Source organism: Accipiter gentilis, chromosome 4 (genome assembly GCF_929443795.1).
Source record: "Accipiter gentilis chromosome 4, bAccGen1.1, whole genome shotgun sequence".
Lineage (NCBI taxonomy): Eukaryota > Metazoa > Chordata > Aves > Accipitriformes > Accipitridae > Astur > Astur gentilis.
Genome location: NC_064883.1, coordinates 9,321,009 through 9,337,637, shown reverse-complemented (window position 1 = coordinate 9,337,637; position 16,629 = coordinate 9,321,009). Strand labels below are relative to the sequence as shown.

Genomic DNA, 16,629 nt, shown 5'->3' with positions numbered 1-16,629 from the left:
TTTTTTTCTTTCTTTTTCTTTTAAAAGATGGAGCGACAAATGTCAATGAACTCCAACATCATGGGGATGCAGGGGCCGAACCTCAATAATCCGTGTGCTTCACCTCAAGTCCCCCCAATGCATTCAGAAGCCAAAATGGTAAAAACAGAAAATTAAAAAAAATATATATTTTCTTTTCTTGTATTGCTCTCGCGTACTGGTTAGCCAGACAGTGGGGGATGTAGCCAGACACTGCTTACTTCATTCTTAGTCATATGTTGTACACTTTTTTAATACGCTGCAGTAAATTGCCTTTGTGTCTATGAACTTTCAAGATGTTCCTAGTCCTAGGTGAACTCTTGGTGAGAGGGAACTGAAGTGAAGGGTGGGCTATCTGATCCATACTGTGTTAAATAGGATTTTTCTTGCAGATTAGTAGAATTTAAGCAAATGGTCTGGCTGGTTCTCTGATGTCTGCACCACATCTTGGCTTAAAGAAAATTGTCAGTTAGTAAAGAGTGAAGTAAAAAGTGTCTGATGTGGAGGGAGTGTACATAGTCTTTGTTTTTTCGGGATAGGTGCATGGTGTATCAGGGTAATGGCAGTGTTAGAAAAGCAGACCGAACAAGGTTTATAAAAATGGGATGTTTTCTATTGCTTGGGTGCAACAAAGGTGTTGCTGTCAAATAGAAGAATCAGAATTTGGATGAAAATAATTTTTTTATACAAGTCAAATGTCATAGTGTTTTTTAAAGTTGTTGTATGTCTTACAAGGTCAAGGCTTCTCAGGCATATGCACTGGTATTAGGATTAGGGTAGGTAAACTATACTTCAAGTGGGCATTTGTGAGTTTTCCCCAGCTTTCTATGCACTCTCATGGAGGTATTTGGCACTAATATCCCTGGAACCCAAGCTGATCAATGTAGAAACACTTAGGCTTTTTCAGTTTCAGAACTGCCATTTGCTGGCTAGTGGAAGTATGAGGACAGAAGTTTGCAGTTTAACTCTGTAGGGTTTTTATCCTCTCAAGATATCTCATCATAGTGGAAAACAGGAGTAACTTCATTGAACTTCCTTCAGTGGCATTTCGCCAAAGTAAAATTGTCGTAAGTGAGAGAATGAAATCAAGCCGACAAAGATTAAGCAACCACATGTTTTTATATATTTCTACTTTGCATGACTGGTACAGCTTTTAAAGTTGTTGTCATCTATCCTGCGGCAAAGAAAAATATCTTCTTGTCTATAGGTATGGTGCATGCAAGAGACTCTGGGGTAAGAGCAACAACATATAGGAGCTTATTCTATCTCTGTTTTCTTAGATTGGATAGGTCATGCCTTCACCTCACTGTTGGTCTGGGTTAGGCTGTTAACCCAACCTCTGTTAACACCCCGTCTAAAACCACACTCCGTAAACATGCAGCCAGTTGGCCAGAAGAAGAGCAATAGCCAAAAACGCTGGCTCCCCCAGCCAAGGAAAACCTGTGGTCAAGAGTTCTCTCTCTGCTGTACCACACAGTGACGGTGACATGCCAAATGGCAACAGCATCTGCAGCAGAGCTTGTTAAAAACTTCTTGGAATAGGCAAGTGTTTTTTCAACACAAGCATAGCTGAGCCAAGCTAAATACTTCTTGGCTGAATAAATCTAAAACTGGCATCTGTTTTGGGGACTAAAGGTTCTGTAGTTTACTCTCCCCCTGCACCCCTGCCTTTTTTTTACTGGAAGTGCGAGGCTACTTAAGAGCAAGATTAAATTATTCGTGCATGTGGTGAGAATTCTGTACTTTAATAGCTGAAACTGTACATTAATAGAAATTACTTTTTAATTAGGCAGGTTTTGTCCCTAAATCTAATGTATGAAGGCACGGTTCTTTCAGACCGAAATTGCTATCGCTTCCAAAACACAGTATAGCGAACAAGCAGCGCCTTTGCTTCTCAGGGGCTTTCTGCCACTCTTCCAGAGGTGGAAAAAAAATCTACACACATTAACTCTTAAGAGTAAGAGATATAATTCAGAGCTCCAGGACCTTTCTTCTTTTCAAATGCAGGGGTATTTTTAATATTCTATATTCTAGTTTTATACTTTGTTTCTGTTTGAGCACACACGGAATGTAAAAAGCCTCTTCATTTAGCCAGTGCTTTGAGGAATACGAATCTATTAACAATACTCTGCATGAAAGTGGAAGAAATGTAGGAAATATTCAGAGCAAAATTATTTCTTACATGTAAGTTCATGAATTTTAAATCTGAATCATCTGTATTACAGACATGTTTGTTCTTATTAACTATTTCACTTTGCTTCGTGCTCAAAGCATGAGACTTCGCATACTCTGGCAACGTTTTTTAAAAAGTCGAAAACAAGGGTGCTTAGTACCTTACCGGATTGCGTCCTGCATTAGGAAGGAATTTCAGATTTCCCCCAATTCTGCTAATGCTATTACTGCTGGTGCATCCAGCACTGCTTATGTTCTCTTTGGCTGGCCCCACACTGTGAAGAATGTATGCGTGGAAGACCAGGCAGAGTCATCTAAGCTGCTTGCAGCTAATGACTGCAGTAACTGGAGAGGTTTGGGGGACTTTGGGCCTGATTCATCAGCCATCCAAATCCATGGCAGATGGATCAGCATTTTGTTTGTGCCTACATGAAAGAATGCAGGACAGGCTCGTCTAGATGTGAGACCCAGATGTGAGACCAAATCCTTCTGGCCTCATGAAAGTATGTACCTGAGCAATGCAAGCGTGATTTGGTATGCAGCAGTCGTAACACTATTTGGTGATGTGTGTGACTTAATTTGCTTCTGTAAAATAAATATGAATAAATAATATCAGCATGGATGCTGTGTGATGGCAGGTTTTTTAGTGAGAGCAGACAGATGGCACAAGACTCACACCCTTGATTGGTTCACGATCAGTTTGTAGTAGGAAGTGGAAGCCAGTCTGATAAGTACATACATTGTCTAATACACAAGCACATCTACAGACACATACAGAATGTGTTGCATTAATGTTATGTTTCTATAATAAGCAATTTCTTTACCTATATGTATTTAAATCGGCTTGTATTATCTGGCATTTATAGAAAGCCACCAAGCCACTGCCACCCAAGATGCTTGTTTCCTTGCTTAATTTTTTCAGTAGAATGTTCCTTCAGATATTAAAGTGTTGTAGATGACATCCCAGAACTGATTTAATTTCCCTCACAGTGTGCCTCTCAATTAGGTTATCACCTAATGCTTTAAAACTGTCCTAGTAAATGAATGAGTGAACATCTAAATCAATACAGCTTTCTTCTTAGATTCAGAGCTGAGTGGATAAAACCTTTATGCTGCCCACCAAAAACACACATTGATTTTGTATTAAAATATATTGCATTGGAAAGTGGAGGAAACGTATAGCTCTAAGTGTACATGGTAAAAATATGCAGAATAGCACGTGTAGCTTGTTAACATGTGGTTCAGTAGGCTGAGAATATTATGAACTCGGAATTGTTGGCGGTGCCTTTGCCGTAATACACTGCTTACATACAGTTTGGTTGTGCAGTTTCAGAATATTCAAGGTTTTATAACTCGGAAGTGCAATACCATGTGGATTATTGGAGTGAAAGATAAATAGCGTGCACTGAACTGCTGGAAGGCTGCGTGAGAGCAGGTCTTTTCGGTGGAGCTGATGATTCTCTATCTGAATTTTGCAAGGCATTGATCTTTACCTGTAGAGATTTATGAGCTCTGAAAGAAGGTATAAAAAGCAGGCTGGCAGTGAAAATAATTGAACTTAAAAATACAGTTTCCAATTTGACCTGTTAATTTTTTCTCTTACATTCTCCGTCTGCCCCTTGCCAGGTATGTATTTTGTAAAATTTAAATAAAATGTAACACATGCGGCTTGGCTGTGCCTGCCTTCCTGACAGAATCTGTATGGCTCTTTAAAAAAATAAAAGAAATTATTTCCATATCAGAAGTATGTAGGTTTGTGGGCTATTGTTTTTGCCCTGCATGCATTACTAGGTTGAACAGTAATAAAAAGAAAATTAGTTTGAAAGCGTCTATCCAATGTAAGAGTGAAAACGTAACCAGAAAAGAAAAGTAATAAACCAGTAATGAGAATGTCCCTAATTATAATGGTAAAATATCCATATTAACTGAACCTCATAATTTACCTAAGAATGCCGGACAGCTTTGGTGGAGGAGCAAGAGAGAGGTGAAAGAAATTGCGGTTAGCCTGTTGTCATCAGCACTGATTTTTATTCAACTTAATGAGAGTTAAGGGTCCCGCTCCTACTGGTGCCTGTGAAAATCCCAGCCCAAGCGTCGCTCAGCTCTCCATCCCAGCAGAAAGGCAGGACTGGCTGCGGGGGCCTGGGTGCATTTCGTCTGGCTGTCAGGGACTGCTCGCTTTCTCCAGAAACACAGCACACCAGCCAAGCGGGAAAGGCTCAGCCGCAAAGGTGGCCGGCTTTCCTCCGAGGCAGACCGGGGTCTGTGTTCGGATGGAGTCTTCTGCTGCTTCTTCTTTTACAGATAACATGCATTTCCACGCCTGTGAGCTGTGAAGGTGCAGCCGGTGCAAGGGGACAAACGGCTGGAGTAAGCTCGTACCCCTGGCCCCGGTTTGGTACTCGGCTCAGCCGTCGGATGCGGAAACAAGAGCGCTGCCCTAACGGCAGTGGCATCCTGGGGCGGCTGGTGGCCTGGGGAAGGACATCCCGCTGGCTACCAGCTCTGGGCCCAGATCCGCGAGGCTTCCGTACCGATGCCGGGCAGGAGGCTGGCGTAGGCAGTCCGGGCAGGATCAGAGCCGCTGAAGCTCTAGGTTTAGCTACTTGATACTTCATGACTGAAGGTACTTTGTTAAGTATGATAAACGGTTTGAAGTCCCCGTTTTCCTATCAAGCTGGCTGGGAAAGGAGTCGCTTTAGTAGAGGAACACGCATGGCTTCAGGGCCAGGAGGCTTTTCTTCGCACGGATTCTGGACTACTGAGCAGAAAGAAAATGTCACATCTCTGCAGAGCTTTCAACAGCAATTGCTCGTCTTGTCCTTCACAATAAAGCAATGAAAGCATCATAAGAAAAAAAAATGTGCAAAGCAAAGCCTTCCAATAAAAAAAAAAAAAAAAAAAAAGACAAAATTTCTTATGTTGGTAACTGAGAAATGTTTCCAAGGAAGGCACTGTTAAATAGTTAAAAAACACAGTGGTTCTGCAACTGTTGACAAAACTCACTGTTCTGAAATTGTATCTCCTGTTACATTTGTGCTTATGTTTTAAAGTCCCCAAAGCCAACCTTTCAGTGTGCCTCCTGATCTACACTTTAAAATCCTCCCCGGGCGGTAGCTTTGCCTGCAGACAGTATGCCTTGCTGTGGATTAAGGTATTATCGTGATGGGTGAAGCTAATCATATTTTATTTTGTTTACTGAAACAGGACCTTGTGCCCGTCATGCCTAAATGCTGGATTATGAACTAGACTGGGTAGGAACTAATTCTTCTTAAGCTGTCAGTGGCTCAGTAAGTGCAATAGAGAAGCAAGCCTGTTCAGTTAGTCATAGCTGCTGCGAATACGTGTTGAATATTTGATCTTGCTTCTCCCGGGTGCATACAAATTGCGTTGCTTGTTGCAGACACAAGTTGTAACAATTCCTTGCATTTTTCTTTCTTTGTGTCACTTTATCCTGCGGTGATCTTATCGGCACTATTTCCCTAGAAGAACTTGGATTTTTATTATTTTGTATGCCTTGATTCATCTGGGTGTTAAAATGACCTTGCTTTCTCCCCCACCCACCAGCCCTCACCCTTTCTCTTTCCCTCTGTTGCTCCACCACCCTGTCTTTCCTCAGAGGTCTTTGTAGATTGTTTCTCTTTCTCCTTTTCCCTCCAGTGTCCACCCTGATTTTGTAACCATAGCAATAATTGAAACACAATCCTAATATTTGCTTGCTGTAGCTATCATCTAGCCCAACATATGAGCTGCTGGCTTTTGTGTGTTGTAAGGTTTTGAAACTTAAAAGTGCGATACATCTGTATACGTGAGGGTGACTTGTTTGGTGCCGAACCGTCCCTTCCAGAAAAGGTTTTGTTTGTGTAAAGTTGTGTGTCAGTGGGAGCTGGTGCAAGTAAAAGCAAGCACTTCTGGTAGTGAAGCCAGGGAAAAAGGAAATTATAAAAATAAAAACAAGGTTGCGTTACAGGGAAGTTCTGCTTCGCATAGATATATTTCAGTCTTTTGCTTGGAATATGTACAGCTTTCACTTTCCAAGATTTTTGCAAGAGCCATGAATAATGGAAGTTGTTTTGCACTTCAGGCCATTGCACGTTAAGCCTGGCTTTTGCCTGGGATGTACGAGTGCATCTCATGACAAGCAATGGGCGTTGGGGCGGAGGGGATGGTGTTACACACTTTACCAGCTCCATATTTTAACCACGGAGGACACAAGAGCTGGAAGCAAAATTCTCATGGCAATAAATCTCTTCTTTATGGACAGGCTTAAAAAGCATTTTCTAAAAACTATGCAGTAGCTAATGAAGCAGTTTATTAATTATGATAGCATTCCTGTGAGATAAATAGTTTTAGGCTGTTGAACTGAGAGAGAAAAGTGAAGTGACTCACTAGGGGCCACGCAATTTGTCAGTGGAAGCGCTGAAACAAGCACAGAAGAATTTCTGGCTGCCACTTCCAGAAAACACAACTTCTGTCTGAGTAGAATCTATGTATATGTATTTTTTCAAGTTTATATTAATTGTTAATATCGGTAATATCAATATAATTGTTGAAATACAGTGTTTTTTCAGGGCTAGTGAAAGAATGGGGAGACTCTGAACTCCTCAAGCTTACAGGGGGTGCAGGCTCTAATTTAGGATTCAAATGCAAATGAAGGTGACAGTTTGAGTTTGGATTTAATGCCCCTGAAATTTCCTGAACTTTACTGATGAGATTTTGGCTTAGAATGACAAAAATTAACTGATCTTCTGAGGCTTCTGTCATCTGAGATGATGGAAGCCTTGTGAGATCAGCTTCCCTGGCGTTGTGACTTTCACTGAAATCTCAGGAGAGCACTTACTTTCGTGTAATGTCAACCATATCCAAACCAGGACTAACGAATACCCCTGTAGAGCTCCTTCTAAGATCACAGGCATATGTGAAATTCTGCTACAAGCTGTGTTCAGTCTGAGGAAATGCTCACAGCATTTGTTGTTTCTTCTGTCAGATATGGCCAGTGACACTTTTCAGCAGTGGGAGGGTTATATGCTGTCTTCCAGATGTTCATTAGTGCAACTTCTCTTATTTATGTTTGGAGAATTATCAAGGAGGTGATTTAAAAACTGGGACAGGCTGGGGTCTCCCACCCTGGAAACACTTACGCAGCAAACTTTGCTCCGCTGTGGTTTTTACTAGCAAATTGCTGGCCGGTAATGTTTATCTGAGATTTTAGTGTACGAAATGCTATGAATAATCTTCCCAAATGTGCTCTGTAGTCAGACTGCATGGGATTTAGTGTAGTTGGTTGTGTTCTCCGCACTCTGTACCCTCCTTATACTACAATTACTGTGTAGCCCACCTTACTGGACCTCCCAGGGGACCTGAGCAGTCTTTACTCACAGTTTGTTGCTCATGTGCTGAGGGCTGATTGCAATGTCTCTGGCAATGTGGGCACATCCAAGTTACTCTGCTTTAGACAGTTTACCCCATTTTAAGTGACTTATGTTACAAAGGAGACAGGAAAATACTTGATATAACTGGAATCATTTCCCATTGGTATTGCAGAGGCAGGGGGAACATGGACTTTAACTAACTAAAGATGAACTTAAAGATTTGTCTGAAACACTGTCAGTCTTTTAGGAATAGAATTTAAGTTATGCAAACCCTCCCTCTTCTAGTCATGGATGTGCTTTTTTTCTCTCCTATTTCATATATTAAAGTCACACTGAAACCAATTCATTACCATACTGAAAAATGTTCTAAAAATCTTATTTTAAGATAGTATCAAATTCTTCATTTAGTAACAATATCAGTGTGGAAGTACTGTAATTTAGGATTGTTGCCTTCATCTTATATTTTCCCTCATGAAAGCTTGGTCTTAAAATTATGTTGTAAAAAAAAAATAAAGCTTTTGTAAAATAGAAAAACAGCAGCCAGGATTCCTGCAGCTTTGTTTTAGCATAAACTCCTCTCTCCTCTCCTCTCCTCTCCTCTCCTCTCCTCTCCTCTCCTCTCCTCTCCTCTCCTCTCCTCTCCTCTCCTCTCCATTTTAATTTTCAAAAATAAGTGTTCAGAAAGGAAACAAGCCCCATAAGCAGCTTAAAATAGAAGTTCACACTCCTCTAGCTTTAAAAAAATCAGAGGCAACATTTTTGGTATAGTCAAAGATTACTTTTAAAATGTAGCTCTGATCCTCAGCTGCTGTAAACCTGTGTAAATTCATTGACTTCAAAGGAACTGTGTGGTTTTTGCATCAACTGAGGACCTAGTTTATACTTCTGAATCTCAAAATTTTCCTTTAGGCAAGCTCTGGCCCCTCCACAGTTTGATACTGCCAGGTAAGCATTTTGTTGGTTTTGGCTTGTGGTTTTAATGTTATTCTGTTTAGAATACAGTACATATTTACCTCTTCTTTTTGCACACTGGTGTTTTGCCAATTCTTCCAGCATCTTATATGAACCTTTTCTGACTTAATTTTTCAACTCTGCTTCCTATAGGTGTTCATTACATAACATTTAAAGATAAATTATTTTCTCTAAGCCCCAAAATAGTATCAGGAGATTTTTATAATTGATTCATCATACCAAGCAATCACCGGGTGTTTTTGAATCTCCTGTATCAGTCAGTGACAGGTATTGGTACCTGTCCCTAATGATTCATAAGAAAAAATTGCCAAATATTTCTTTGAAACTGATGGATGATTCATGTTGTTATATTTAGGCCACATTATTCTGGAATGTTTAAATTAGACTAAAAGCCACCTCTGAGTATACATGTGCAAACATAGAGTACATTTTTAGTTTCCCATCTGGAAATACACATAAAGTCCAGGGCTGTTTTCAAGTCGCAAGAAATATTGTTATATTTTTATTATGGTATTTCAGTTCACACTCATACTAATATGAAAAGTTTAGTAATGGCATATCCTCAATACTGCCCTCAAATGCCAAGGTTACACATGAAGTCCAATGGGATCTAGCAAATGTTTAAACTTTTATTAAAGCCCAAAGCCCAAAATAGACTTTACTAGACCTTTACAAATTATTTTAAATTATGTAAATATTTTTAGTATGTCTGGCTTCTGACAGAACACCACTATACACCAAAGTATGACATTTGCCTTACTGTGCCAACTTTTTGCCTTTTTTTTTTTTTTTTCTTTCTTCCCAAAATACCTAGCATCATTACTGGGTTTGACTAGAGTCTGCTTTATGTGCTGCTTGTGGTTCAGGAGAAATATATGTAAAGAGGATGGACTGTGTTCCCCAACTGTTAACAGAGGCTCTTTAGCATGAGGTTAATCGTGAACTTTGTTTTGGCTGCCAACATAGCAGCCAGAAGACACCCAGGATGAGGGTGGGTGAAGTTCTGATCTGCTTTCCATCTGATGGACGTGCACAGCTGCTCTGAAGGCTGGTGTGTGTGTTTGTGTGTGTGTGAGAGAGAAAACTATGTATTTGGGGTTTTGTAACAGATATTGCTCTAACTTCATCTTCTAGGAATCCTCTTAAATTAAAAAATCCTGCCAAAACATTAATAACTGGATGTGTACAAAATCTGGACTCTGAGTACTTCATTTAAACAAGAGGCAGTGGTAGGCAACAGTAACGGCCAACACTCCGAAGAGCTCCAGCTTTGTTGGTTGGACGTCTGCAGGTGTGCATGTTTGTGCACGTGTGCATGTGTGTAAATTTTTTTCTTTTCTGTGGTTTTGGTGCGGTTTTTTCCTCCTTCGTTCCATGCACTTTTCCTGTGCAAGCATAATCTTATCTATGCCTATCTGGCTAACCTTGTCCATCTATTTATTTGTGCATTACCTTATCTTTTGTTAAGAAACCACTTTTCCTGAAATACTTCACAATATTGAAGAACAATAAATAACTGAAAATCCATGCATGTTATCCAAAAACCACTTACTAACATTTAGGATGAGTACCATTTGCACGAAGAATGGGAAATTTGTTCTGCTACATCAATTTGCAGAGGATTGTCAATCTTCTAAATGATGTTAGTGGTGGATTAGTTTGACTGGAAACTTGATCCAAGCAACGTTTGAATTAGTTGCGTAAAGAGTTCCCAGAGGTAATCTAGGGTTTATGCTAGAACTGGTATATAGCTGCATCACTGCTGAGAATTAAAATAGGAATGAATTGCCCTTGGTGAAATTTGTGGTTACTGGGATTGTCCAAGGATACTCAAATCCTTAATTTCAGAAAACAAGGTGGCTTGATCCCATTTTAAAGATTTTAGAAAGTAAAACTTCCCTTTCTACTACACTTAAAATTCAAGATGTGTTTATGCTAGTCTGAGTAAACTGGTATATATGACGCTAGTTTACTACTGCCCACAAAAATCCAGATAACATAGCTGTGACTTGTAGTACCCATCCAGCATGTGCTTTCCTCCTAGTGGAGGAGCTAGGCTAGCCCTAGGGCTCCTGACCACCACAACCTGGGCAATGACCAGCTGGATGAAGTAGCTCTAAAGTTCCTCACTTTACTAGTTCCCATCTTCTGTTTGTCCCCTCCACAGTGAAGACAACAGAGACTGTGAATATGCGTTTCTCTGGAGCATGTAAGATCTTTCTGCAGAGATTTTTAAGGTCTCAAGCAGAAGTGAAGCTCTCTCGAGTCACATGTGTGAAGGGGATGATAAGTAACCAAGATTAAGTCCTGGATGTCGTTAACCAGAGATGCTGTAGATCGTGCCGAGGGCTACATTTCCTCAAGTGTCTTTCTTCAGACAGCCTCCTGGCTGTTACAGGATAGGAGAAACCACGCATGTGGCTGGGAAATGGCATTTGCCTGAAGTCGTGGGCTGCCTGCAGGTCAATCTCCATCCTTTCCTTCTCAGTGGGATGTTAGCATCACAAGTGATGGACTGATATCCAAGCAAGGCTAAATGGTGACAGCACGTATGCCAGGAGCCTCCCTGCAGGGGCCTAGGCAAAAGGCAAAGAGAGGAGCCCAGCAGGCTCTATCCGGGCTCCAGGTGCTTCCAGTGTTAATACTGGGCCACCATGTCCAGTGAGGAGAGAGGGTCCGCAGTCCTGGTGCCCCTGAAGTGAAGGAGCTTATGTGCCATCTCTGCAGGGCATAAAGCAGGACCCCTTCCCCCATGGTGTTTGGAAAACACCGTGAGAGCCCCGTTGTCACTGGCAGACGTCTCCTGCCCCTTCCTGAGCCTTGGCAGAGGGTGGGCAGGTGCTGGTGTTGGGCTTTGCTTTCTGTGGGAGCACAGGTGGGAAAGCCGGCAGCGCATCTGTGTCTCTGTGGCTGCTCTTCTTTGAAGGAGAAAACCACCCAAGACACACACCCCCAAGCCCCTCTCCTCTTTGTTTACACACCCAGTAGGCAATGTGAGCATGGTATCAGTGAACACCATACCTGTCCACTCGAATCTCCACGTAGCATTTGCTGTATCTCCCATAATAAATTATGTACTTCAAGGAGCAGTAACAATAGCTGAGATTCTTGAGATGAGAAGAGTCACGTTACTAGAAGTACCAAAAGGGCTGATTAAAATTAAATCGTAGCAGACAACAGTTGTGTTACAAAGGAAGGTTCAATTACAGCCAAGTCACTTTCTTTGCTAACCTCTGACTTATTTATTTCTCCTGCATGCTGCAGTCTGCATACTCTTTCTGGTTGTAATGAGCATTAATTGATTAGCTGGATCTATGAAGAGCTTGAGCACTCGTAAGTACTATCCCAGTGGGTACACAGCTAAATAGTTTATGAGGTAATTAGTATTTTAATGCCTCTTCTAATGAGCCTTTTCAGTAATGAAATCTCATGAGAACATTATTGGTCATATATATGTCTTCAGACACAACAGAAGGTAAGGTAATGCTATTAAGAGATTTTAAAGCTGGTTTATAAAATGGTTTTTAGCAACTTATTTTTGAATACTTGCCTTGATTCGTTTTGCTTTATTAAAAAAAAGAAGCCATCTTAATTTTTCCCACCGCTCTGCCTCTTGCACGCCTCTCTTCTGACAGAATTCTTACACTATACTGCAATTTCAAATAATTGGGATAATTTCTGAGGCTGCTACCCGATCTCCTAAGCTCAGCTGTAAGTAAATAATACCATACTGTCTGAGCGTGTTGTTTCAGATGTGTTCTCATCCTGGAAAAAACAACAACTCTGTGCCTGGCTGCACAGTGCCTTGGATTTATGACTGTGTCAAGTTTGAGAGAATGACCAACCTCTACAAAGCTTTTCAATGTCAAGCTGAGCTCTATTCTGGAGGCTCGAAAGCAGCACAGAGCTTGCAACCATACGGGCAGTCTTGCTTCACCTCCTCCTTCAGGTTCATTGGATGTACCCTGTTATACCCAGATTTAACCCTTAGTGGGAAGGATTTAGATTTTATTTCTCCGGTACCTAAAAGAAGACGGCTTCAGACAGCTCTGCTGGGAAGAGTTTTTCAGTGCGTGAATGGCTCATTTTATCATTGGCCATGGGGACCGTACTTGCTTTTTGTTCTCTGGAGATTGCAAGGTATCAGCAGCTTTTATGTTCTCATCGCTTAGGGCTCACTTTTTGCAGCTGGGAAGTGCAGTCTTGTCCTGAGTGGGACTTTGACCACAATTTAACAGCAGATAGAAGTGCTGTGAAACAGCCCAGGCCAAAGACCAAAGCATGCATGTTTTGGAAACTTGTTTCATAAATTAGTTTTACGTAGCCTAGGCGATGTATGCCTTAAAATACTTTGGAAACTTCATTTTAAGTTAGGGATATACAAATCCTATTTAACACTAGAAGCTGTAGCAGTAAAACTGTAAGAAATTCCCCTATACAGATCTCCTTATGTAATGTAAGATGAGTCTAATTCATCCTTGGGGTGTCTTTAATGGTGTCAGCACAGTTTCACAAAGCATGGATTTGGCCTAGGGACACCACCACCATAAAACCTGTCTTCCACTGGTATTTCTCTCTCTGTCTCCAAAGCTTTACTGAGACATGTCACTGTGATATATTGATAGCCTAGTACTTACTGATGGCTCTTAAGTTATTAGTAGTATGTGTGATGTGTGTGTGTTGTTTTCTTCATGTGAATATGAAAAGCCACATTTTCAGTTAGGGTAGATGTAAAAGCCCCCTCCAGAACATATAGAAATGGTGTCCTTTCAAATATTTCATGTATTTCACCTTGCTTGCAATACCGTGTATTAGCAACGCCTAGGAGATGAAGAATGCCCAACGCTGACCGCTGCTTTCCACATTGCCTGCCATCTCCACACCCTTTTGCAACATGAGACTCAAGAGCACAGGCGAGGCTGTGTCAGCTCGTAACAGCACCCGCAAAGTCCTGGGTTTTCAGTGTTCACCTGTGTGGCATGGTGGTGCCCTCTCGTTAAGGCACAGTCAGACACGCTCTTAGGATGGAGTCTGAACAGCCTAATGTGTTCCTCAGCTGAGATGTGGCAGCTTCTTGTGTCCATGTTCGTGGTCTGTTTAAGATGCAAAATAAATCAGATTTGCCTGCCTTGCTTTCAGAGGTGAGCCAGCCACCCCGCCTGCTCTGAGACCCTCTTGCATGGTCAGCAGCAACCCGACAGGCTGCGCCCACGCCAGCTCCCGGAGAAGAAAGTTCAAGGGAGAAGGTGCACATCAGGTTACCAGACCAAGAGTAGAGGAAAAATATCCTCAGAGAAATATTTTCATTTCCATTCTGGAACCTTCATAGAGGGTGTTTCTGCTCTATATTCAGGAGCTTCTTTAGGGGAGAAATGATCCGTGAGCTGTCTGAGGGCAGGAGCTTGAACTATCTGTCTCCGCTGGTCTTTGGACTTTGCTAAAGGCATCTCTGAACGCTAGTGGAGCACAGTCAGAATTAAACTGGGATGGCAGGGAGACCAGTTGCCAGATGTTGCTTTTGATTTTTGTGATATTTCTTTTAAACTTGAAATGGGCTGGAGTTGTTTTGCTTACTTTTTCGGAGACTCTATATTTGTTTGTGCTTCCCGAGTCATCACCTGTCTTTGCCAAGACTTTATTACATCTAACAAAAGGTATATTATTGAGGCACTGTGGCATGCACAAAGCCTTTCTATGAACTCCACTGGACATGTAGTGCTCCCAGATTCATTTTGCTCCCTGTCTCTACTCCCGAGCCAGTCCATGCTCTAAGCTCTGCTCTGACAGCGTGTAAACGCGGAGCAGGCTTTGACACCTCATCGGCTTGAAAGCTCAGCTTTCTTGACTTCTGATGCATTTAGATCAGTCCTCTTACTTTTCATTCTATAATAACGTGTATGTATATACATATATATATATATATAGTCTCTTTGGTGATTGCTAAAAGAACAGTGGAGAAGTAGGTACTGAAGAAATGTCTTGCCTCTGTTAGAAATACTTGAAAAGAGCAAAAGGCATTTAAAAGATAAGTTTGGCACTTTCTATTTCTTTCTGTTCCTTGTGTGTACCATGAGGTCATGATTAATGGCTTTGGTGATGTTTGGAGGGCAGAAATCACTCGTATGTTCAATTCAGGAAGACCTCTGAATTGGCGGGGCCCAGGGGAACCGGCAGCTCTGGGTCTGGAAGGACCCGTGATTTCATCTTATGTGGCCGCGGGGGATGCAGCTATTACTTCTTTAGGCATTATTCTTGGATAGCACTAAGGTGTGGGGGTTTTTTTGGCCTCCCAAACACATTAATTCTGCCCTGAGCAATGGAAAGATTCCCCACCCTCGGGGGAGGCTGTTTAGCATAAGGGGAGTCTTAATGTGCAGGGACAGGGGGCTACTGGGGGCGGGCGTGCAGCAGGACAATCAGAGAGGACTCACCACTTTACAGATACTCTTCTAGTGATGCAAACTGAGTTCAAAGGAATGGGAACTTGTAAATGAAGCTTACTTGAAATAAAGCTACTATGAGATAGAGAAACATACACAGCAGAGAAATAGGATATTTTGACATTTATTCATGGCTTTCCTGGGGTGTCTTGGACTATATAAACTCACTGCTATTGTGTTAGTGAAACCCTAGATTCCCTGAGGCCATAACTGTGACTGGAATTTAACTTCTTTTGCTTTGAAGAAAGAAGAGAAAAAGTAAATTTATTACACTAGTGTAACTCCTGTCAATTCCACACATAAAGGAATTATGAACAAACACATAATTTAAGAAATTATAGACAAGCTCGTAATTTCCTGACAATTTCCTTCCAAATGATGTGCATTTTGAGAATACATATTTTCTATATAGAAGGAGGAGTGGAGTCGAATGCCTTCTTTTTCTTCAGTCCTTTTGTTTCAGTAAAAGAAGATGCTATTGAAGACATGTTGGGTAATCTGTCTGGTGTCATTGATGAGCTCTGCAAGAGATATGCTATCTCTGTTTTGCTTTTAAGCTAAGTGAATACATTCAAAAGGCACGGATAGTTTAAGCATCATATTCTCAGGATATCTTATTTTCTTCCAATCTACTAAACTTTAATTCAGAATAACTGTGTGTTGTATTTACAGTTCGATTTAGATCATGTTTACTTATGTTTACATATGGTGCCTGGCTAATAGATGGCAGATACAGAGTGAAATTAAAGCATAGAGAACCCAGACAATAAACATCCCAGTTCACAGTTAGGCTATGAGTCTTTGTGCTTCTTCATAGTGTGATTTCAGAATCTAATTAAGCAAATGCTTAAGTAGTTTGGAGAATCAAGCCTTAAACTGCTTGATTAAATTATTTTTCCCTATCAGCATAAGCTTCAGTGTCAAAAGATAAATCTACAATAAAGAATAAATATTTAGGGTGAAAAGTATGACATAAATTAAACCGCCTCAAAAAGCCAGAAATAAACTGTTAGCTAACAACACAAAGCACAAACTGGAAATGTAGGAAAGTACAGTATGTCTATATAGGATTGCCTATTTTGAAGAAGATAAAGCAAAGAATATTCTGAATAAACTGAATTTCATCAGTTCTGAATTGTTTTCTGGGAATATGCTGCTATTTCACATTTAGGCATTATTCACATTACTAAGTTGGAACATTTCCTTTCCCAAACCCTGTCAGTCACATTCCAGTCAAAAATTTGTCCCAGTGCATTTTTGGGGACAGGAAACAGCTAGTGGCATAGAATTTAAATTAAGTAGGATGAATATCTTGGTTTATGTGTAAATAGTGTAAAAATCAAGGATCTATTACATGGTTAAGTTTCTTTACAAATATCACTGTTTTACTTCACTAACAGTGTTACTCCTGAGCAAAGAAAAAAAGATTTCTGGATTCGTAAAGGAAGCTGAAACCATGGGGCTCACAGTACAAGGGCCACCCTGAGTACAATGTCCACATTAAACTTTGCTCCTTGCACAGAAGGCTGGAGCTGCCTGCCAGAGCTAATGAATGGATTCTGACTCTGCCACGTTAGGCTATTACCAAATACAAAGGCTGGTCACAAATTACAGTTTGTCTGATGGCTTCAGATATAAGCATTAGAAAAACATTT

The 16,629-nt window shown here is 41.0% G+C and overlaps 1 protein-coding gene across 3 annotated transcripts in view; it reads left to right on the top strand.

The window, feature by feature from the left end:
• The window catches only part of CREB5 (cAMP responsive element binding protein 5), a 261,819-nt gene that overhangs the window by 195,501 nt on the left and 49,689 nt on the right, over nucleotides 1–16,629 (top strand). For all 3 annotated transcript variants that reach the window (XM_049798733.1, XM_049798734.1, XM_049798732.1), the window contains one exon: nucleotides 28–138. In XM_049798733.1, the coding sequence (XP_049654690.1) occupies nucleotides 28–138 (111 nt within the window). The remainder of the gene's footprint in view (nucleotides 1–27; nucleotides 139–16,629) is intronic.